Source organism: Rhea pennata, chromosome 2, assembly GCF_028389875.1.
Source record: "Rhea pennata isolate bPtePen1 chromosome 2, bPtePen1.pri, whole genome shotgun sequence".
NCBI classification, from domain to species: domain Eukaryota; kingdom Metazoa; phylum Chordata; class Aves; order Rheiformes; family Rheidae; genus Rhea; species Rhea pennata.
In genome coordinates, this window is record NC_084664.1 from 33,772,019 (window position 1) to 33,796,187 (window position 24,169).

The 24,169-nt window shown below is 37.1% G+C and overlaps 1 protein-coding gene across 10 annotated transcripts in view; it reads left to right on the plus strand.

Annotated features, from left to right (window-relative positions):
• The window catches only part of HDAC9 (histone deacetylase 9), a 491,690-nt gene that overhangs the window by 276,275 nt on the left and 191,246 nt on the right, over positions 1-24,169 (plus strand). For 8 of the 10 annotated variants that reach the window (XM_062569209.1, XM_062569204.1, XM_062569205.1 and 5 more), the window contains 5 exons: positions 10,598-10,729; positions 13,613-13,728; positions 19,602-19,724; positions 22,235-22,445; positions 22,864-23,081. In XM_062569209.1, coding sequence (XP_062425193.1) covers positions 10,598-10,729; positions 13,613-13,728; positions 19,602-19,724; positions 22,235-22,445; positions 22,864-23,081 — 800 coding nt within the window. The remainder of the gene's footprint in view (positions 1-10,597; positions 10,730-13,612; positions 13,729-19,601; positions 19,725-22,234; positions 22,446-22,863; positions 23,082-24,169) is intronic. The other 2 variants (XM_062569202.1, XM_062569203.1) reach the window with 1 other exon arrangement.

Here is a 24,169-nt window from a genome sequence, read left to right on the forward strand (position 1 = left end):
TGTCTGTCAAAATGAAATATTCAAACTCGGTAAAGAGATGTATTATTTTCCTGCTAGTTTATAAGCAGGCACAATAAATGGGAGAGGCGCTTATCAGTTATGAAGAAAGTAAAGAGAGAAAACATTAAACAGTTCTCATTTCATACTGTTTTTTAGAGATGCTAAACATTCCTGCCTCTCAGAGCCTTTGATTGCCCAGGTTAATGAACAGTCTTTACAAATTTGGACTGGATGATTTGCCCAAAGGAAATCATCAGTATTTGTCACAGAACAGGAATGGAAAAAAAGAGGTATCCTAATTCCCAGTCCTTTTTCTTCAAGACTTTTCTTCCAGTATAGGAACTAGTTACCAGATAGACTTTTTAGCTTTCTTAAATTCACTATCAATAAGTTGAGAGGGCCCAATTAGTAGAACGAGTTTTGATAAAGCAAAGAGACTTGTAATTAAAGAACGAATATGAAGCAAACTGATGTTAACAGCTTCTTCCAGATTTATGTAATGAGCAGGCCAAAGTAGAGTTCAGCCCACTGGAGTGCAATAGCTTTAAAGAAACATAAAGAAGCTCCAAGACTGTTGCAGCTACTGGGCTGTGCTGCAGTTGTCTTAGTTCCATCAGGTCCTATAGCTTCTGAGCTGCTGCTGAGGCCTGCACCAGGATTCAACAGGAGTCATCACTAGGATGATTCCCATAAAGACCATCATAGTCCTCCCATCAGTGTAAAATTGCTCCTCTAATGTATTCTATTTAACACTTACTTTTAATTGAAGGGAGGCAAGCTATTATTCTTGGATGACTTTTCTTGCTTAATTTCAAGGTTATATGAACTGGAGTTTTTCTATCATTTTTTTCTTCTGGAGTCTTAGCACAAATCCCACTACTTGTGTTTACTTCATCTAATATCTTGTCAAATAATTACTCTGCTGTATTAGGTACTGAACCATCTTGATGGTTGGTATATCCATATTTAGACTAATTATGCAGTCTTAATCTAACTACTATCTTAACTTCTCAATTACTCTTCTTTTACTTGCCAGTACATAGACAAAATGTAGTTACAAAGTTCTACCTCATGTGTTTTGATATTGCCAACTTTATATCTAAACCTTTTCTTACACAAACTTTGTATGTTTTCAGAAACATTTTATAAATTGCCAAGTAGCTTGCGTACTTTTTTGATAAGTAACTAATTAAGTAAGTACTGGACACCTTTTGTACACATGAACATAAAGGAAATTTAGCTTAAATAAGGAGCACATGGCAGTCCTGATATGTAAAGATTTTTAAGAGCACAATGTCCATTGACAGTGAAGTGGAATGGATTCAAAGGGAATTTGAAAGTCTCTCCCCTCTGTATAAATAAGTTTCAAAACAGCATGTATAAAATCTGAGACTCTTTGAAGTTGGTGGCAAACACTCCTGTTGGATTTTTGTGAGACAGCCGTATCAAGGGCAAGAACAGTTGAAAACTTTTGGAAAAGTAAGCAAGAACATCTAAAAGATGGCAAAAAGTGAGAAACAGACAGAGAAATGAAAAGTGGAAATCACATGGTATCAGATCATCTAAAATAGAATATGTTGGTTAGTAAAGACTGCACTTCTCCAAACTCCTGCAAAACATAGTTTCACTGAAAAATCTGTTCAAACCCACAATTCTAATTAAAGGTTTTAGCTGCCAAATAACATGTTCTGGCTAAAGCCAAGTAAGTATTACAGAGCTGTTCATGAACAGCGGCATAAGCTTTGTACTTTGCTTTTGATTTTCTCATGGGAAAGTAATATAAATGAGAGTGATATCTCCCTGTTGGCTTTAACTATTAGAAATGCAAAGCATGCTGAAATTGTACATAATTCTCTTCCAAAGGAAAGGAAATAGCATTTCAATGGTTTTCCTCAGTGTCTCGTTGAGTTATGGTGGTGCACAATTATTCCTGTTAAATTACTCTACCAGATGGAAGGTTACATTGTATATTTAGCTAATTAAGTTGTAGAAGACTGGAATTGCATCTCAGAGTATAAAGAACAAGTTCTGAAAGAACTTGTTTTGATTCAGCTTTGTTGTGAAGGTGCGGTATCAATGTCTAATTAAGGCTTTAAATGGGTGGAGGGGTTTTCTCACTTCACTTAACATGGCAAGATCTTTCACAAAATCAACCTTGCCTACAGAAGTTACATAAACATGTTTTAAAAATCAAAACAACTTTGGGGCCAAATTTAGCTTTCATTGCCTTCAATGGAGCTCTGCCTCCCTATCTTTGAGCTGAATTTGGCTCATCTATTAGGAAAGCAAGATATACTGCTTTTTGATGTTTTAGTTTTCTTGGCATCCTGTACTGTTATAGCAGGGTCCCCATATACTTCTACTCTGTGTTACCTTTAGGCAGCTTTAAACAGTATGCTTCAGCAATCTAGACCTGCCTTGCTTTCATCTACAGTGAAACCGATGTCCTCTCAAATCTGAACAGAAATGATGATGTTTAATCATGGATTTCTGAAGGTTGGCGAAATATGACATTATAATTTGTTGCCTGCCATCAATGACTTATCACTGTTGGATATTTTCCTAGATTAAAATCCCTGGGATTTAATCACCCTGTTAACTAATTCCTTCTTGCTTATTTTGGGAGGGGCGAAATGAACATGATTATTCTGTAAAACATAAATCATATATTAAGGGGTTGATCTGTGGCCTGCAAAAGCCTGGACTGCTGGGGTTAAGGGATTGTCTCTGGCATTTCTTCACCAGGAAAAAATAATTTTGCTTGTGCAAAAGTAATGATTCAATGGATGCTGGAGGAAAATGTAGACTAAAGAGTGTTATATTTGCTATGTTTGAAGAAAGTATAGTATTGTAGTTCCATTACGTCTTACCAGCTGGAACTACCTGTTGTATAGGGCCAGAAGTGGGGACAATAATAACCAATGAAGACATATCCAGGACGAGTGTCAGTCATGCATGTCTAAATTTGGGTTTTACCATTCAAATGAGGGATGCTCTCTACTAAATTACCACCTTCACTGTTGTCCTTCCCCTCTACAGCTCCTTAGAACTAAAATGTGATTTAGCTCACATAGATGCTATAAAATGCACAAGAATAACAGAATTTGAGGATAAAAGGGGAAGGTAAGAATTAATATTAAAATATCCTTGTTCTTCTTTCTATATTTCAAGACTTTTTCTGCCATTTCACATGGAAGGAGATTAAGATTGCATGTTACGTAGCGATCTTCAGCAGACCTGAAACACAATGAGGGCTCTACTCCTTATAGATTTACAGAGAGCTCAGTGAAACTATAGCCTTGCTCAAGGTAGCGTGGTTTCTGCCGATACAATCATGGGCCAAGTCTGTGCACATGCAAAGAGATGATGCTAAGAATACTATCAAGAGTCTGCCTCTTTCTTTGGTCTCACAGGTGACACACACATGAGATATCAATAGGAAAGATATTACATAGATTAACTTTTTCTGAAAAGAAATTACAGTTGCCTAATTCTGGCTAAATGCAAGCAGTATACTACTACAGATTCCTACACCTAATTCAATGAGGCATTCCTAGAAAGATAATATTTATTTGCATGGGTATTAAAATAGAAATTTTGTGTTTCCCTATTGATTGCAGTGCATTAAAAGAAAAGTTAGATATTTAAAGTGGCTTCAGAAAATATTACATTTTTCAACCTTCTTTAGGCAATCAGTGAAAAACTGCTAATCTTGTTAAAATTACTTCCTTAGCCTGAAGACAGCTGAAGGGCTGAGAGATCCCTTCTAATCTAATTAGCTGTTTTACCATGTGTTTCACTAAACCTGGTTTCTTATTTAGGGAATGGATATTTACCTTAGTCTGAGTAAATAAAGCATTCTGTCTTTTACAAAACTAAAATAAAGCAAAGTACTAAAGGGTTTCACAGCATTCTCCTTAAAGCAAATGGTAGTACAGAAACAGTTTCTGTATATGCTGAAAACACATTAGGTGATGCAAGCCAGATAAACAAAGCATCTTCATCTTACACGGCTTCATCTGATGCTTCTGCCTCATTGGGACCACCCAGTGGTCAGAACCAGTAACATGGATGTTCCATGTAATTCCTGGAAGAATTTTCAAGGAAGTGGTGTAAATGGCTTTCAGTCTCATTAATCTAGTTTAAAACTTTTCCAAAAGAGGCATTTTAAATTACCAGAATTTAAAAGCCCTTCAGCCTACAGAACTGTACTGCATGCAGCTATCTTCCAGTCCATCAGCTAGGGGAGAGGTTGTCCCACATATTTGCTATCCAATATTGTCTCTTGTATTTGAAGGTGGAGGTTTACCGTAGAAGTAAGTCATGTATGAAAGTAAAAGGCCATTGCCCATCTTGTCCATGTTTAATATATTCAGATATGTGAAGGTAGCTGAAACAGTCTGTGGCTTCCTGCAGAAAATCAGAGCAAAAGTCAGAAACTCCAAGCAGAGCAGTGACTATTTACATGTCTTCTAGAACCTCATGCAGCCAGAGGAATGACTGTGAGCCTTTCAGAGGTTTCTCACAAGGGAAAGTTTGGTGGCCACTCTCCGCAAAGCAACTGAGGGAACATTGGTTCCTGACCTGTGTTCCCTGCATCTCTAGAGCTTTCTGCCTGCCTTTGATTGAATTCGTATTTTTGGTGAAGAAGCCCAGACTTTCTTCTCATTTATCCTTTTTGATGGGGAATAGGAGTATCTTGTGCCTTTTGTACTACCTACATCACTGAGGGGGGAAAATGAAAATTTGGTCCTTTTCCTGAGAGATGTATGATGGGCATTTCTTCCCAGCTAACTACTCTCAGACTACCTCCTTAGGACTCGTAGATATGCCTCTTTTGACTGTTTCTCTTGGTACAGTAATAGGGTAGGATTTGATCTTTTCCTTAATCTCCAGTGTTGACACTACGTAGAAGGGCTGTCATAGAGTGATCTGTATCCATCCATCATCCTTTTGTTCTGTACTTAGACCTTAAGCTATCTAGGGAACAGACTGCCACTGGCACATAATACCATGGAGTCCTGTCTGTGCGTGGGTCCCCAGTACAATAGTACAAAGAAATAACAACCCATGTGTTTAAAGAAAAGAATTCATTGACTATGTAATTTCCTTTATTGGTGCTTGTAAGATTCCAGGCAGTAAAAACAACAGAAAAAGATCTTCAGATAACTTTTGTTCAGTGTACAGTATAGAATGTATGCAATTCAGTTTAATATGTGACTCTGCAGCTTAAAAAAATGATAGAGAAAGAGGGAATATCAGAGCTAAGTTACTCCTAGAATATTAAGTCTTTGTTTTGTAGTTATTTCTGTTGACTTAAATACTTTAGAGAAGTCCATGTTATCACTTCAAAATGATCAGTGATAACATTGTTGTCTGGGCAACTGGGATAAATTCTTTCTCATGCAAGACATGGCAGATCTTGAAAATGTAGAGAATTTGCCTCTGTTGCCTGTGCTGCTGTTGAAATCCTTGTAGCCAAATTTAGTATAATTTACCTCTACTGCCCCACAGCTTTTTTAAGACAGCCTACCAGCTAATAAAAGGAAATGCTTTCACTTTAGAGCCTTTCTAAGCCTGGACAAAAGCTCACTTTCTGATCTTCAGGTTTCCTATATATGGCTTTAGCCTCAAGATGAGGACCTGCTCACTACCCACTATCTCCCATCCCCCATTTCCTGTCTGGCTTCATTAAATGCTGATTTGAAGTTGGCACACGCTTTTCTGATACAAAAGTAGTACTGTGTTCCAGGAACCTTCAGAAAGTAGTGCATTATTATCTTTTACATTCCCTTCATTTATACATCCCCTTCCTGTGAGTAGAAAGTGTTTTTATCTGTTCTTAAATATCTCTGTGTATTTCATAAGAAACAGTGAAACAAAGCCCTGTCAAAAAACTCAGTTCATTTGGGAGCAATTTAGCCACAGGCTGTATTCTTTAATGGTAGTATCTGCAAATTGTTAATGATTAAGCAAAAGGTAGTATGTGACATAATGATTTCACTGTATCATTTTCCTGTCTCTCATGCTTGCTTCTCAATATCATGTTACTCAGGAGAGAGTAGCTCTCTTTCACCAGTGATGGTGATGGTGATGAAATAATATGTACATATATGTAAGTCTGTATATTTGCTGTTTTTAACAGTGTCGCCACTAACCTCTTTCCTGCTATGTAAAGCCACCATAAAAGAGACAAAATTCATCCAGATATTATCTTTCTTTTTCATCTAGAACCAAAATTAACAGTTCTGTAGAAATAACTGCAGGTCATGCCAAGGAGTTAGGTAACTGATCTGTTGTGTGGCTTATGTTGTTATTTAAACTAATACTGTCTATATCTTTCATAGCCATTGGCCACTTAAGGTAGGCAACCATGTAACGTGTAATGCCACTTCAGGTTAACAGCACTGAAAAGAGATGCTAAGCCAGCTAATGATGATGGGATACTGAACACACCATATTTCTGTAACATCCCATTATTCCAAATTGTATTGCAGAGTTACATAAACCATTCTCAGGTTAGTTTACTGAAATCCACTTGAGTGAATTGCTCAGATGGTATCAGCTGATTCCCGTCAAAATCAGTGACATGGTCTTTGATGAGCTTCGGAGAAAATCACTGCATCTTTGTGTTTTTTTTCATACAAAACATACTCAAATAATATATTTTCTCTTTCCCCAGCTAGTAAGAGTGTGCCCTTGCTTTCCTCCTCTGCCAAGCTCCCAGCCATGTTCTCCTGTTGCTTCTCTCATCTCTGGTATTCTGGCGCCTTGGTGGTATCATTCAGCCCACTTAAGTGTTAGGAATCTAACCCAGGAAACCTCGGCTTGTTCAGCATCCTTTCGTTGCTGCTGTTGCCAGGAGGAATCCTTTTGGTATCTCTGCAGTTTGTGTTCTTCTGCTCTGGTGCATTTACTGTGAAGAGCGATGGCTTATACCGTTTTAGGAATGTCATCCTGAAAGGGCTTACTACCTCAGGAAGGTGAAAATTGCATCTTCCTATATCAGTTAGAATTAATCTACTGTTGAGTTCTTGACTTCAGTGGGATGTTTGGTGTACAGAGTCAGTCACATGTATTCATTATCTTGCTCAATTAGTATCTTGGTTTATGGTTGAATCACTGCATAGAGTAATAGCCTACATGGAGGCCTTTTTAATTATCTTGTGGTATTGATGCAGCATTAAAAGGTTGATTCTTAAGGGATTGTATCTACATGAGAAAGCTGTTCGGCAGCAAGCCAGTGAGCGAAGATAAAGAGTCAGTAGTTATTTGGTACAAGCTCCCTCTGCGACACTCCTGTTCTGCACTACGAAAGAATGTCCTTGGTGATTAGCATAGTCAATTTTGGCAATGGTTTTAATTAAACTCAAGAAAGTTGTTCTTAATGTGCAGTAAATACCTACAGAAGAAGCTAATGCAAAATAGTCATTTTGAGTAATATCCTCTGTAGACTGATTCAAAGAACCACTAGATAAAATATCAAACCAAATTAATTATAATAACTCTTCACCATTTGCAACTAAGGCTTTCCAAATGCTCTGCAAATGTTAGGGGGACCATGTAATTTAAGAAGTATTTAAAGAAATTTTTTTCCCTTTACTCATGAATTTCAACGGATTAAAATCCTTTCTAAGTCATCACATGTAATGAGCTTTGGGGAGGTACGTGTATCTATCTAGCTGTCTGTCTATCTATCCATCCGTCCATCCATCTATAATTTTAATCCACAACTCTATCCTTGAAGCTTAAAATATTTAGTTTTGCCTTTTTAAATATTAGAAGAATGTTGACAGTTATAGAAGTGTTATTACTTCCTTCGTGCAGGAGTTTAGAGGCACATAAAATTGCTAATGTAATCCATACCAGTTGCAGTCAACAGTAATTCTGCTTCAACTTCAGTGAGGCAGGCTGCTGCAGTGACCTCTGCAGTCATGCACCAAGTTAGTGCCTCAGCAACTGATAGGTATCAGGAAACCACTTTCCAGTTCTGCATTTTGTTCATTGGAACAGACATCCTCAAATTGGATAGATTTATTTTGTACATTGAAATCTGAATTTTTAGTTCCAGGCACCAAGTCCTAGCTCAGCAGCTGGAAGTGTCTCATGGGAGACATTCAAGAACGCAAGTACTTGAGGTATATACACCTCCATACCATGACTTTGTCTTTCATCAGGAGTTTTTATTTTATAATTTTAAACTCACTCTTCTCCCTGCCTTTTCATTTTAAAATTGATTATTTCTATTTAAAAATGATACTTCAGCTTTCATGCAAGGGCTGTCTTCTCAGCTGGCTCATAAATTCAGACATTCACATCAAAGTAGTTTCTCTGATAATGTGATTGAGTTGCAGAATGTGATGGGAATGTGGTAAAAATAAAGGCAATCTCTGTGACTGAGCATGAAACACATTTCATATAGAAGTGGAGCTTCCCTGCAGTGAATATTGCAAAGGATTTGTATCACATTAGTTTGTCATGGACGTGGAAATCTTGTCCTAAATTTTAAGGGTACAATGCAAAGTGAGTCAGCACAATAGATGACCACCTTTTCTTCTAAATGTCATCATACTTGAGTGATATCTATAGGGACCATTGATCTTAGTGATGGTAATAACCAATGAAACAGAAATTTCTTGTTAACATTGCTGTTATTAAAGATTTCCAGCGTTTTGCTAGCCAGTGCCTCTTTTTCTGAAATGTGCTGAAGGCATAGGTTGCTTAGAAGAGACTACTTGCCAAGAGGGAGTCAGTGTGTGACAAGTGAATGACTGCAGATGGAAGGAGCTTTGAGGTTATAGGACATTTAGCAGCACTCTGAGCAGGGTAGCAATTCGTTTGCTCTGCCATAAGCATTTTTAATGTCCCTGAGGGAACAAGTGGGACACCAGGAAAACAAATGTTGCCCCTACTGGGCAAGGATTGGAGTTAGAAGTATAGGGTTGAATCCTAATGCTGAAGCAGCCAATGGTAAAATGTTGAGTGGAGTGAAGATTTATTTTGTTTTGTGCTAACTCTTGCTTCAGGGGGCTGGGTTTACGCATGTGCATAAGAGAGAGAACTGATCCCAGTTTCCAGCTCTCTCTGATTTGAAATATTGCTCAGCCAAGTCTCAGTTCCAGAAAGACAAATATAAACAAATTCTATTTCATGGTTGTTTTTCACTAGCTCTTAGCAGTCTATCTGATAGCGAGTTTACTTATAAGAACAGATAATTGGGTACATGAAACATTCTATTATGCTAAAAATATCACAAAATTAGAAGTGCAGTAGAGCTTCATCTCTGGTTTTCACATGATGAAAAGACTGTGTCCATTTAGGAAAGAGAGGTGGAACTTGCCCAAGGTGCATTAAATATAATCCTAGGTTTTCTGGGAATCAATCCTACTTCTTCCTTTTCAGAGCGTATATTTTTCTGCATAAATGTTCTTTGGACACTGTAATAAATCTAGTTGTTTGGTATATTATTCAGAAAACATTGAAGTGCTGGGCCTAAAATTGCTGACCAAGAAATGTTCTGCCAGCAAATCTTGTCATAATTTATATTTCTAAGAGAAATCAAAAGGCACCAATGGAGACTTCTTTCTATTTCTGTCATCAGACCATAATCCAATTACAAGGTTGAGTTCCAAGCCGTATTGACATCCAAGTTTTCACCTACAAGAGATATAAAATGATGCAGAATAAAAATTTCATTAATCTCTAATTAATACTAATGATAAAATGAACTGCTAATAGTCATAGTACTTACTATTGCACTCTGAGGGAAAAAGAAAAGTTTTCTTTACTGATATTTGAATAACATTAGAGTTGAAATAGGATGAGAAGAAAAGTGAGTAATGGTCATTTCTTTAGGGTGGAAAAGAAATTAATTTAATGACATTACTGAAATTCCCGTTTATCTTTTTCAGCATAGCCACTGACTTTTTTTGTTTTAGTAGCCTACTCTCTGCTTCTTGAATTCAAAAAGAGTATGTGAGGAATCATAAATGTTTAGAGGCATATAAAAAACCCCACTAGCTTAGTTAAGTAAATATTAGGCACAAGCCTTACTAACTCTTAGTAAGTTTTGTGCTGTTCATTTTCTCACACATTTTTTAAAATGTATTTCTTATAGCTTAGCTTCACATACTTGAATCCATTTAAAGTTGTAAAGTAGAATAAGAATCCCAGATTGGATAGATATGGAAGTAAAAAACATTATTTCTTTTTGAAGTCAAGGAAATAGTGTACAAAATAGAGTGTCCTCCTGTCTTCTGTTGTCTCCTAGATTTAACTCAGATTGGGAATAGAGGCATTAATTCTGAACTTTTTTTTTTTTTTGTGGGAAAGGCGCAATGGGGGTGAGATCAAAAGTAGTGACAGTATTGGGCTCAGGAGCTGTTCTGCCCCCTTCCTCTCGCTCCTATTCCTTGGTCTAAAATAGAGTCGTATGAGGGGCAGCAGAACAACTGGGGAGGACAGGTAGGAAAATTTCTGCCTTTAAGCTCTCTTTGGAGCTGATGAAGTTCTGTAGGGAGGATCCTACAAGCCGATGATGTCTGGGTGTAGCAATGCATTGATTTGTAATCATTCATTTTCTTCTTTCTGTTTCCAGCTTCAGAGCCCAATTTGAAGGTGCGTTCGAGGTTAAAACAGAAGGTGACAGAAAGGAGAAGCAGCCCTTTGCTCAGAAGGAAGGATGGAACTGTTGTCAGTTCATTCAAGAAGAGACTCTTTGAGGTGACAGGTAATTAAGAATGGAAAAATTCCATCTCAGCTGCAACTTCTAGCTGACATACATAAAATAACCTTCAAAATGGTATATTGGAATTGAAATTGTTTCTTAACCATGCTATTAGCCATTATTTTTCAGCTACTGGAAAGGGAACTGGATTAAAGAAATGATTACGTACAAATCTGTGGCTCCTTAGTGCTTAGTAAAAAGTCATTGTTTGAAAAATGTGTTCTTAAACCAATTTGGAAACCAGCATTTGACAACAGCAGGTACAGGAACAAATGGTAACCTGTCAGCAAAGAAAGATATTAAAGAAGAAAAAGAGAATAGTCTGTTCCCCATGTTTATTTCTTCTGTGCATTGTCAAAATTTTGGGTCTTGCATCTCCCACTTTCTGTCTCCAGTGGAGAACATAAATGCAAGCAGCAGGCACAAAAAGGCCTACGTAATTGTCCCTAGGTTAATCCAGAACCCTTTTGGGAGCATGTGTTTGATCCTGTCCTCCTGTTTGGTTTGTTCATTTGTTTGTTTGAAAATGTCAAGGCTAGCTATTTTTGATGTAAGGACTCACTAAGCTGTTTTTTAAATAGAAAATGTTGAAAAAGTTTAAATATTCAATGGTAAACTTTTGATTGTAGCAGATAATATTTTTAGTAATTAAAACAGAATTTTAGCATGTAAAAACACAGAATATGTATATGGGGGATTAAAAGGGGGAAAATGCAAAGTAAATTTCTTTTCATCAATAGTACTTCTTTTCAGTTGGTATTTGTGTTCGGTATTTTTCTTGTCCGTAGACTAAAAAAGACAACAGACCAATTAACAGTAGATGCCAAAGCATTCTTTTGCATGTTTGGTATTGATATATAGAGTGGTGACTCATATCGTATGTATTATTTTGCAGAATTGCACACTTCACCACAGCTCCCAAGCAGCCTGAAGTATGTCATCTTAGTGTGTAGGAATAGAAAGCTGCCGAGGTTTTATCCATTTATTTGAAATAAAAGAGTGTTTACTGTGTTTGGCCTGACTCTGATATTGCTTATTATGAATTTGCACCAGTACTTGGTAGCTTCATGCTTCAACTGCTATTACAATCAGACCATATGTTTATACCACCAGCAATTACTAAGCTGTCAGAGATATATTTGGGTTCACTTGATATATCAGAGTTAGGCCCCACCAAGGTGGAGATACAGTGCAACATAAGCAAATTCACTTCAGTGTCACCATAGATGCAATTCTCACAACAACTTTCCACAGTAAGTCAGATGTAACACTGGGACACAGATGTGGCTGTAAGCATCAAAGTGACCAAGTAAGATGATTTCCCTACAAATTCTTTCCAAAGGACTTTTTACAACTAATCTGTTATTTCAGATGTTCTCTGAAACTCTTCTGAGATTCTTTATCTCCTCTTCCGTAATTGTGGTGGATTTCTTTGTATTTTGTACACTTGCAAGTGAGGTATAAATTAAAATACTTATCCCAGGAGCTTTTTGTGCAGCCACTGCTAGAGCAGAAACCTCAAAATAAATGAAATACGTGTTTACTCATGGCAGTGTCAGTGACAGTGAGTCTCACAGACTGCCATTATAATGATTTGTTATGTGACATTTTATACCTTTTATAATCAAGGTTTATCAAACATTAATTATTAATCAATTATTTGATTTTGATGAAACATTTCTGGCTGAAGTGTTTTTTTCTTTTTTTCTTTTAACAGAAAATAGCACTAAATTAAATGAATATTTATGTAAAAAGTGCTAATTTTTCAGAAGCTGAGAAAAAAATTACTTAGTAGTGTTTCTACTCTTCTGATGAAACCAGTGAGAACTCAATGCAGGAAATTTCCCTGACCAGTTAGTATATTTGGATACTGATTCACTTCAGTAAATTGAAGCCAGCTCTAGCAGGAAGCAGCAAAAGGTCCAATAAGCTGCTAGGAAATCTCATGCTAATTTCAGTGAAAGTGCAGACATATTTTTGCAAGTGGATTGAGAAAGAAAGAGGAAAGAAGCAAAGAAGTAGCCTCAGAATAGTTATGGTCATATTTAGGTATTAATTATTTTAACTTCTTGAGCGCTTTCATTTAAAGCTATTCTATGAAGGAGTTTTATCTCTCCCAGTGCCACACACTTCTATCTTTAACTTTCTTACTCTTTTCCGTGTACAAAACTTTAATTTATATCGGTATAGGATTAGAACAGTTTAATAAAACAACACACAACTAGATCATATGCCTTCCCTTTATCTTAGACAGAATTTGGGAATTTTTAACTGAGATAACATACAAACTTTAAAATGCTATGTAAAGATTTTTGTATTTCTTATTTATTACAAAAATGTAGTGAAAGTGGTGTGTATTTTACCGTTATTACTTATGTATATAAAGATTAGTTTACAGCAGGCTACTACTCCAGCACCCTTTCCAAACAGTAAGAGAATGGCAGGAGGCCTCATGAATTGATGACATGTTATCATGACCCTTGCAAGCTGGCTATCTCTGTCATTCTGATCTCTTACAGAAGCAGGGCACTATGCAATTAGAAAGAAAAGACTTTCTTTTCTTTTTATTGATTACACGTTCAATGCCTGTATCTCTGCCTGCTACTGAATATCATACCATCCTTGTGGGGGGAAAAAAAAACAACCAAAAAACAAATTCACCTTTTGTGAAGAAGACAGATCAGAAGGGAAAAGAACAAGAGTATCTTTCTTTGTTACTGCTGTAAAACTTAAACCAAAAAATTGAGAACAAATATTCATAACTGATAAATACTCTTCAGCTGCACCAAAAAAAACAACCTATGCCATAAACAATGTACAGTTAGTTCATTAAGATCATGCATTGCCTTTCTATATGAGTTCATGTATACATAATTTGTTTTCCAGAATCCTCAGTCAGTAGCAGCTCTCCTGGATCAGGTCCCAGTTCCCCAAGCAATGGTCCGACTGGTAGTATAACAGAAAATGAAACCTCGATTTTGCCAGCTAACATTCAAGCTGAGGTAAGAGTAAGTGTATACTCTTTACTGACTAGATAACTGCTCAGACGTCTGGATTTGGAGAGATTTCAAATTTCAGTTTGATGGTACTCACAAGTATTACTCAGTTGGAGCAGTTACGATTATCAGGGTACCAGGACTCTGTAGACGAATGGCAGAATATCTTTGGAAAGGAGTCTGGCCTGTAAAGAGGCTGCTTGGTAATCAAAGTCTAAACGAAAATGGCAGTGATGCTACTGAAACAGTGGGAAGGAGCTATGGAAGGAGCTTGGAAGTATCTTTATTGCAGAATATTAGGAAACAAGTTGGGGGAAAGGTCATGAAGGATGACAGAGACAAGGTCAGTTGAATGTGAAATGAGCAATCACAACAATATTCAGAGTCTTAGGACTCACTGACCATCTTGCTGGATGAGGTAGTAAAGTGTTAAACCTGTTTTCAGGATCTCTGATTGCTGTAGGTAGAATGGACGAGGCGTCTGGCTTCTCTGTTGGCACAGTCAGAAGAGGTGCATGGATTTTCACATGAGAAGGAGTGACTTAGGCACTGGTGACTCTAGTTCATGTGGATTAAGGCATTTCCAGGTTCATATGCCTGCTGAAGTAGTTTTGCTTAATTCCAATATTGGAGTTAGAAGACTAGGTCATTTTTCACGTCTGCCTTTAATTTTGCTGTATCTCAGTTTCCTCATCTGTACGGTACTTATCCACACACTGACATGCCCAGAGTCTTTGATAATTTTTTCATAAAGTAGATCTTTAGGTCTAAGGGTGGATCCAAGGACGGAAGGAACAGTAACTATTTATTAATCTGTTTTGTCATGTATGCCTATAATAATAGGCATGTAGGTGCTAAATAATTTGTGAGAAACCTCATTTACTACAGGCATTCTTAAGTCAGGCTTATCTGTGGCAATATTGTAAAAGGACAATAAATATATTCTAAGAGAAAATGAAATTCAAACATATTCTGTATCTAGTACCCATACTTACAGCCATTTTTGCTTTGGTGGCAAAGTTTTCTATTAATTGTTGCTTTATGATGTTTATGTTAGAAAAATTGCATAAGGAAATGTGATTTAACAGAGTTTTAGCTAATGGAGCTATTTCTCCAGGTCAGTGGCAGGACATTCACCTCAAAAAAACCTGGAATGGGCAGTTCAACCTCCAGCGGTGACTTTTCCCCATAATGAATTAATTGTGTGTGTGAACTATGATCCAGGGGGCAGGTGGGTGACCTCTGCACACTGATTAGTAGCCTCTCTCTGGCCCGTAACCAAAAAGAAAAAAAAATGCATTGATGGCTAACATGTGGTCTCTCGCCTCATAGCCCCTCTGTATGTGATTGCAAAGAAATTTAAATGATGCAGAGCAAGATACAACATTCAGATTAGATCAGATACTAGTTTGTTGGGATTAAATAGTCTATTTTAAAATTGTGAATGTTTTTGGTAGAAGTAGAAAGTTGTAATATGTAGATATTAATGCTGTATTAAACCAGAAATCATATCCAATTGGACGATGAATTAACTGGAGATCAGAGTTACTACTACAACATAGGAAGAGAATAATGTCTCAAACTGAATTTCAGTGCTTGTTACTTTGCATATTTTAGTTTCTGGACACTTGCCCATAGCATTAAGTGACTATTAGAAAGACATACAGTCTGGTCAGACTAGCAGTCTCTGGGGACATTTGAAAGGCTGTAGCTAGAACCAGCAATTCATTTCATTACTAGGACACTTCATTGCATATCATTTGCCATGCTACACCAAGCAACCCAAGTTTTAGCCTCATACAGCAAATGCTCCAATGAGCCTAAAAGTTCCTTTAGATGTTGAGCTCCATGTACTGGAGTCAGTCACTTAGCTTGCTGGAAGTGTACTAAGAAGCTGAAACCACTGACTTCCATTTCTGGGTCCAGTCAGAGATTTCTTTACGTCTCTGGTTACTTGATTGTTAATGCTGTGGTCCTGTGGGCTCAAACATTTTTCCGTAAATCTCCAGTTCAGTACATTTTAATTTCAATGGGATTTTATTTTGTAGTTTAACAGTAACCAAACTACTACATACTCTTCTCCAGCTCAATATTTGCTGCTAGCTCTCAAAGACTATATATCTAATCAATTTTTCATCAGACATACAAAGCACAGAAGTTTCTAATAATAGGATAAGTGCTCTAAAATCACCCAAAATATCACTTGTTTTGCTGTAATTCTGCATGACTCACATTGCTGTTGTTTCATAATCGTTGTTGTGACATTTGCAGTAAGTGTTGTGCTCATATCTGAGTGGGTGGATAGCCGTGGTTTTCATGGCAGCAAATAAAACACTTTTTGCTGAGGAAAACAGGTTGCTATGACAGAGAGCCATTTACCAGTAAAAACATGAGTCAATACCGTAAATGATCACACTCTGATGCATAGACAGAATTAGAGTGTTATCGGTAGTGAAACGGATTTTTAAAGTATTTTTGCCATATCCATTTGAATAATTAGACTCTTAAGTGGTTTACCCAATGGAAAGGGCAGTCTGGTGGGTAGACATTTACAATTTTTTGAATGAACAGAAGTGCACTGCAAATGCTACATTTTTGCAGATACTACTTACTTTGCTATCACAGGTCCCATACCAGTACTTTCGGTGTATGCTTTATTGAAACACTGATCTCATTATATGAAACTTAAACGCAAGTTTTCAATTGCGCCGTACAAATGAAATGCTGTTTTTATTAGGCCTAGTTTTCTCCAGCAGCATCAAGGTTCACCGCAGCAGCTATTTGTCTCTGGTAGTGTGCCATACACTTTCAGGTCACCTGCTGTGCTGGGACTAAATCTTACTTGCATGAGAAATACAAGCAGGTTTGAGCCGCTGCACAGCATGTCCCTTGAGTTCAGAGGACAACCTGGCTAGGTCATGCGACGTGATTAATGTTAGGTGTGCGCAGCCTGGTGCCAAGCCATCGGAGGCAAAGGAAAGATTCCATCTGGTGTCACTGGGCTTCAGGTCGTGTTCCTTCTCTTTCATTTGCACTTTGGAGAGCAGCGTGTCCTAGAATATCACCTGATTATACAGGAGACATAGATGACATGCAAGGCAGATAAACACATACTTGCTTTATGTAACCTTCTGTTTCTAATACTCAGCTCTATGAGGTGCTCTTTGCAAGTGGCTAGTGGCAAAGTGGATATGTTTCTGAACAGCTGGGGATGTCTGCTTCAAATGTTTGTGGAAAGACACTGCTTTGTTATTGAACTCTAGCAACAAAATAAGTTTTAAGAAATAACTTAATTACCTGTGAATATTCAAAGCCATGACAACCTTACTGAAGCTGCACAGTTTAGAAGTATTAAAGGGAAACCGCTTCCTCTTCCTCACTTTGTGTGTGACATGGACATGTGAAATAGTTGTTGCCACTTCTCAGCCAGCCCAAGTAACAAAATAGAAGTACGATAACTAAATGTAGTAGTGCACAACTATGCACTGCTATATTTATGGTATTTCTATCTTAAGAAAGAAAGCAACTACATTGACAAGATATTTTAAGCAACAGGAAGGAGGATCCGTGAATCCAGTATCTGAAGGGCAGTTGCCTTTATTTGCCAGTCCAGACCACGAGGTTTTCATGGTGAAGGACCATGCCTTAGCCTTTGTGCTCCCAAATAACACTGCTGGCATCTCAGTTCCGTGCCACTATCATCTCAGGGTTTTTTCAACAGTGTAAAAGGAGAAGCTGCAGCTGGGGACATGTAGTTGTACCTCAACATATTTTGGACCATGCAGATGGATCCATGCAGGTAGACTCCTAAAGTCTTTTTCAGAGACAGAGTATATCTGTCATTTAAGCAAATATTACTGATTCTTTTAAATCAGTTATTTACCACACAAAAATGATCAATTAGTAGAGGTATTATATATTAAAAGTAAATACTGTAATTAATAAATTCATATTTTTAATATTAAACTTTCATGCTACATAACACGATTGATTTTGCTTCTTATAGCAATCATGCTTGGCCTTAATGCAGTGGTAACGAGTTCTGCAGCTTCTCTAAACCCTACTGCTGTTTCATTTGCTAATTCAAATCTTAAAAGGTAGCAGTAGCATATTGAAAACCAAAAAAGAAACATGTATTTTTGGAGTAGCTCTGTGTAGATATTGCAGTCAGTACAAATGTGATGATGTTGTAGAAGGTGCCTTGCAGCTGCTACAGCATCCTTTTTCAGTTAAATTTTTGTAGCCTGCCTCAATAATATCTCTGTAGTTTGGACATGTTTGGTTTAATAATGGTCAAAGGTGGGTGTTATCAAGGCAAGGCACTGTTAGCCAGGAATTAATGTAACATACAAGTGAAGCTTCTTTGTTTCCTATACTATCTGTTGACATTCCCTAGGTACCAAGAGAAAATTACAGAGATAGACTTCTACTGTTATTGTCTCGGTGATAGGTCATATCTCCAAACAAACTGTATGGGGAAGGTTATGTTTTGGAATAACATCCTGTGTTTTTGTGCTTAACCACTTTTCATTGATGGTCTGAGGTTGCATTGTATCAGCACAAAGTATTTTACAGAGTTAATTGATATTCCAGGTTTGTCCAGGGGAAAATCTACAGCTCCCCACAACATGCTTGACAAGTTATTATATTTACTTTAGTCAAAGCCCGAGTGTGCAGTATCCCTCTTGGAGGTGGTCTATTATTGGAGTCCCATATGCTTTTTGTTTGGGAAGAAAGCAGTCACTGTGTCATACTGTTACACAGGGTATTCTTTTTCAAGGATGTTGGTCCCTTGGGGACCATATCATGCCAGAGTTCCTAAGTCTAATAAGACCTTTGTAGCTCTTATTGTGTTAAAGTTCTGGGAGGGAAGCAAGAGTTAAACAGAAAGTGTAATTCAAGCAACTATACTAGACCACATGTTGAAAAACATGACTGTTAAAGCAGAGAGGCAAAGGCTTCAAAAAGATTCCTATTGTGGTAATGTAACTTTTTATATTTCTTCCCAATGAATCTGAAATAGGAAGGCAATGGGTGATCTTTGTTGAATGTCCATTTTTACTTGACAGTGATTAAAAATATATCAGAAATTCCATGTCCTTGAAAACTATGTCACAAGGATTCAAAACAAATGTTAAAGACTTTTAGTTGAACAGAATTAGGAAATCTGTGCAGGCATATCTCACCATCAGAGAATGATGGGACACTATTTCTATATATGCATACATATATAGAGAGGGACAGAGTAAATTTGTTTTAAATGGAAGGTGTGGCAATTCTGCTACCCTAAATTCCCACATAAATAGAACTAAATAATGTGACTGAAACATCCTGATATCAAATTAAGAATTAGAAAATACATGGTCTATTTGTGACCTGCATTTCATACTTCACAATAAAAATTTTAATAATCATGGTAAATAAAGGTCTAATACATTCACATTCAATGACACCTTTGGTTTGGCTATCTATAGCTTCATATACCTTAAGGGATGAATCTTCAAAGGCAAACTGTACTTTACAGTTTGTCTCACAGTCCTTAATATATTGGCTAAATTCCCACTGAACTTATAGTAGTGAACTTCCAGTAGGTGATGAGAGAAGAGATGGTCTAGGCATCCTCAAGATTTTGGTTTTGCATAGAATTTGATTTACTAACTAAGGCATTATCCCAGACAAACCCCAGTTGTTTTCTTAAGACAGGAAATATTAATAGTTTTTTTAGAGGGACAGTACTTTTTCTTATCTGGAACCCCAAAGGGACGCAAACCAATGTATGATACATAACAGGCTTTCAATGTAGCAGGATAACCAAGATAGAGTAACCAAGATAAAAAGCTTGGAGATTATACATCTGTTGTTTTTCTGCTTTATTCCAGCATCTGGTTTCACAGCAACGTCTTTTGATACAAGAAGAATCAGTGAACTTGCTGAGTCTGTACACATCCCCTTCTCTACCCAACATTACCTTGGGACTTCCAGCCGTACAATCTCACATCAGTGTAAGTGACAAGTTTAAAACATTTCTGTCTTCCAGGAAACCCACTGTCTGCCTATTCTCTTTTTTTTTAGCATTTGGAATGTAAGCCATTCAGAGTAGGAAACACACCTTTCTTTGCAGGGGCAACATCTGAAAATCTAAGATCATGACCTGAAGCAATAATCCTTCTTAATAATAAATAAACAAATACCAATATGGAGCTTAGCAAAGTACAGGCCAGACACATTGTATTTGTATCTGCAAAAGAAATACCTGATTTCAGATATGGTGAGGAAATGCATATGAGGAGACCATATAATTTCAACTTTTATATTAAATGATTTTGGGTAAATGACTGATGGTACCTGGTAAAGTACAACACCAGTAACTATTTTTACAGTGAGATTCCAGTAACAATCTAGGCTGGTATGGATCATAATAGGGGGAGTATCTTGTATTCCTGCAGGTAGGCTTGTTATTTGAGGGGTGTACTGTCAATCACTACGAATAAAATAAGCAGATATGGAAACCACTTTTGCTTTTTTATTGACCGGTTACATTCCTATGGCCTTTGTTCAAGCCTCAGCAATCAACTTACTTTATTTGTAGTGAAACTGATGTATGAAATGCATGAAAACACAGCTGTGGTATGTGGAGTACTTGGAGTACTGTGTCTAGTTAGAGTACTGTGTCCAGTTCTGGGCTCTCCAGTACGAGAGAGACGTGGAGCTACTGGAGAGAGTCCAGCGTAGGGCTACAAAGATGATCAAAGGGCTGGAGCATCTGCCCTATGAGGAACGGCTGTGAGAGCTGGGCCTCTTCAGCCTGGGGAAGAGAAGACTGAGGGGGGATCTTATCAATGTGTACAAGTACCTGAAGGGAGAGTGTCAAGGGGACAGGGACAAACTCTTTTCAGTTGCCCCGTGTGACAGGACAAGAGGCAATGGGCAGAAACTGAAATACAGGAAGCTCCACCAGAATATAAGGAAGAACTTCTTTACTGTGAGAATGATGATGATGATTCTGTACAACAATGTATGAATTGTGAAAAAAAATTAACAATTTAGATTTCATAAAATATGAATCAGTAGCTTCTATAGAAATTCTAGCTTTATAAATAAAACTTTCCAGTGTATAAAAAATATGCATCCTACTATGGTTTGTGTTAAGTTCTGTTTAATTCCAGTGCTAAATATAGTTCAAATTTCATGTCATTTTATGGCTTTTTCAGTACATGCAATGTTCTCACCAATAATATATTGCTGCAGTCCAGCCTTTTAAGCTCAGATAGTGACCTTTGCGAGGAAAATTGTGTAAGCTCTAAATCAGTTCTCTAGAAGCCTTTCATGAGATATTTGTAAGCAAATTATTGTTTTTAAGGGATGGAAAAATTGAACTAATCATGAAAAGTAATGCTTACTTTTCCAAACCATATCATCAAAAATTTCCTAGCTAATTCACAAAACATAGAACTAGGTTCAAAGAAATTTTATAACATTAACAAAGGAAATGAAAATATCTTTAATTTTCTCACTCAAATCCTAAGAGCTTTTGATGTGGTCAGCTAGCACCAAATATTACTTTTGGCATTTGAAAAAACAAAGGGGTTGATTTATGCAAGTAATGTTTATTTCTGTTACTAGAATAAGTAGTCGTAAACTGTAAAGTTTACTTTGGTGTTTGTTTTTCAGAGAAGGGTAATGGCAGAGTATGAAGTAAGCATATGCCCCAAAAGCCGTTTGTCTCATTAGAATATGTGGAATTCAGATGATCAGAGCTACGTTTTCTACCATGACATTCCATTAGTGGTAACCTGCAGGCCTCAACATATTTTCCTGTTAGACCAAAGCCTCCCAAAATTGGGCCTCCAATCAATAACTAAGCAATTTATGGGGGCGTTTTAAAATGTCACACATGTACAAGAGCTCTTGATGATTCAGTAGATCAGAATTTTTTACCATAAAAATTTACTTTGCAAAAAGGATAACTTCATCTGTGCTGTCCTTCAGAGAGTCAGGGAATGCTCCTAGAAACGTAATAGCTTACCATTACTGCAGGTAGTTATTTTGTTTTACTGATTAATTTGCTGTCTGATGGAAGATTATGTTAAAAACTGATCCCTGCATAATTCAAGTTCAGTGTAAACTGTTTCCTCTGATCCTCTCTTTTCCTGCACAGGAGACTGTGGAAAGATCTTTCAGGATTTTAAGGATAGGTCTCAGTCTTGTCATTTGATAATGTTCTAATAGTATAATTATCTAATAATCTAATAATGTTCTAATCAGTAGTTTCTTGTGCTTTGGCTTGTATCATTGTTTTTTTTTTTCAAATGATTCCATTACTCAGTTTCTCATGGTGCTAAATTTAACCGGCATGCTCCTCCTCCCTTTTCATCTTACAGGCAAAGGGTAAGGCAGAGATTTTAAACTTTTTTTCCATTCAAAAGTATGGCATCAGACCATCTAATTATGTGGAGTTATAAAAGACTAGGTCTATGAAAAGCATTTACCAGTGCCATTGTTTTTTTGACAGGCTTCATCGTCATTCAAAGAAAAACAGAAGGGAGAGACCCAGCCGCTGAGACAAGGAGTGGCCTTGGCTGGACAGTATGGGGGGAACATTCCTCCCGCTTCAACTCATCCCCACGTTGCTTTGGAGGGAAAGCCAAATAGCAGCCACCAAGCTCTTTTGCAACATCTGTTACTGAAAGAACAAATGAGACAGCAGAAGCTTCTTGTGACTGGTAATGATCAAGGCTTCAATACAGTATTAATTTTAGGTGTTTAAATGACATTTTATTTGCTTTAAACTGAATGTGGTAATATAGATTCTACAGGTCTTGGCCATTGCAAGAAGCAGAAGGGTGGGAGAAGAAAGTACAGTGTTTTTGTTTTGTTTACCCACATTAGTGATTTCTGCTCCAGTCCTTTAGCATGAAAGAATTCAGTGATTACAGAAAAGCGAAAATGTTTACCTCACTGCATTCATTTGCAGCTGTTGAACTTCCCAGTGTGGCTAGGCATGTGATACATGGCCCACTGCATCAGTGTTGATGCAAACTTCTGCAATATACCCCCCTACTTCTTACTGAGAGATTTCTCTTCTGTTAGATCTACTAAATTATTATTCTTCACACTGGAGTGAGTATTGCTGTTTTGCAGGAGCGGTTCCTCTTCATCCTCAGTCTCCTTTAGCAGCAAAGGAAAGAGTCTCACCTGGCATAAGAGCTGCCCACAAACTGCCTCGTCACAGGCCACTAAATCGAACCCAGTCAGCTCCTCTTCCTCAGAGTACTTTGGCCCAGCTGGTTATCCAGCAGCAACATCAACAATTTTTGGAGAAGCAGAAACAATACCAGCAACAGATCCACATGAATAAGGTGAGTTCCGAAAGTAAGGGCTTTCCACTAAACCTGAAGATTGAAAAGTAATAAGGGAGCACAGTACTGGTACCATATTGTAGCTGACAATAGACAGGTTATTGTACAAGTACCTTGTTTATGTATATTTTGTGTGCATTGGTATAGATCTTCATTTTCAGCTTGCAGAAAAATGATACAAAATTAATTTTTAGATGTTGACATCAATGAAAATATAATTCAGTGAAATAGAGATCAAATAATGTTACAGTTTTAAATTACAGTTGGCTTCTTGTTGAACAGGTGAATGATGCCATACAGATTATTGAATTCCTATTCAACTTTTTTAATTGCCTTTTCCAGTTTCAGAAAGCATTCCATTCAGCTGCCTTCAAATCATATGTTAAGCTTACTCATTATGCAATAGTATGTGGAGTATGTATATAACTCATGTGAAGTCAGTTAGCTGATTAAATGTCTTTTTGTGTAAGAAATTCATTGATCACCTGAAAAAAAATAAAATTTAATCAGCTTCCCAAGATGGCTCCTTGTCTTTAAATTGATTAGTATCATTAATGTTCTACGTGGCAGAATAAACTCAATACCAAAAAATGAGAAAAAGGAGCAGGCACTATTTCTAACATCAGATATAGAGTTGGATTCTGCCCCTGTTTCCATGTAGAGTAATACCCTATGCTGGTGGAAGAAAGAACAAAAGGGACCATCCACTAATACACAACGAGCAGAATCTAGATGTATTTACCAGTGCTTCTGCAACAAATGTGATGCTGTTCCCTGCTCTAAAATGTAGATGTGCAAGTAATTAAGTGCTTTAAAAACTTTCTTCTGCACTTATTAGAAAACCTTCCAAAAGTTGTTTGCCAGAGCTCCTAGAATGCGTCAAGGCTATATTAATCATGCATTTTTCTTTTTCCTGTTTTATTTAAGAGTGAATTCATAACTATACATAAGAGCCAATGACAAAGTAAAAAAGATGAAAAGTAGGCATTCAGCCCTGGTACCTATAAGAAAATGAAAAAAAAAAAAAATCAGACCAGCTTACTGGATGAACTTTCCATGGGGTACTGATTTTTTGGAATCTACTAGGA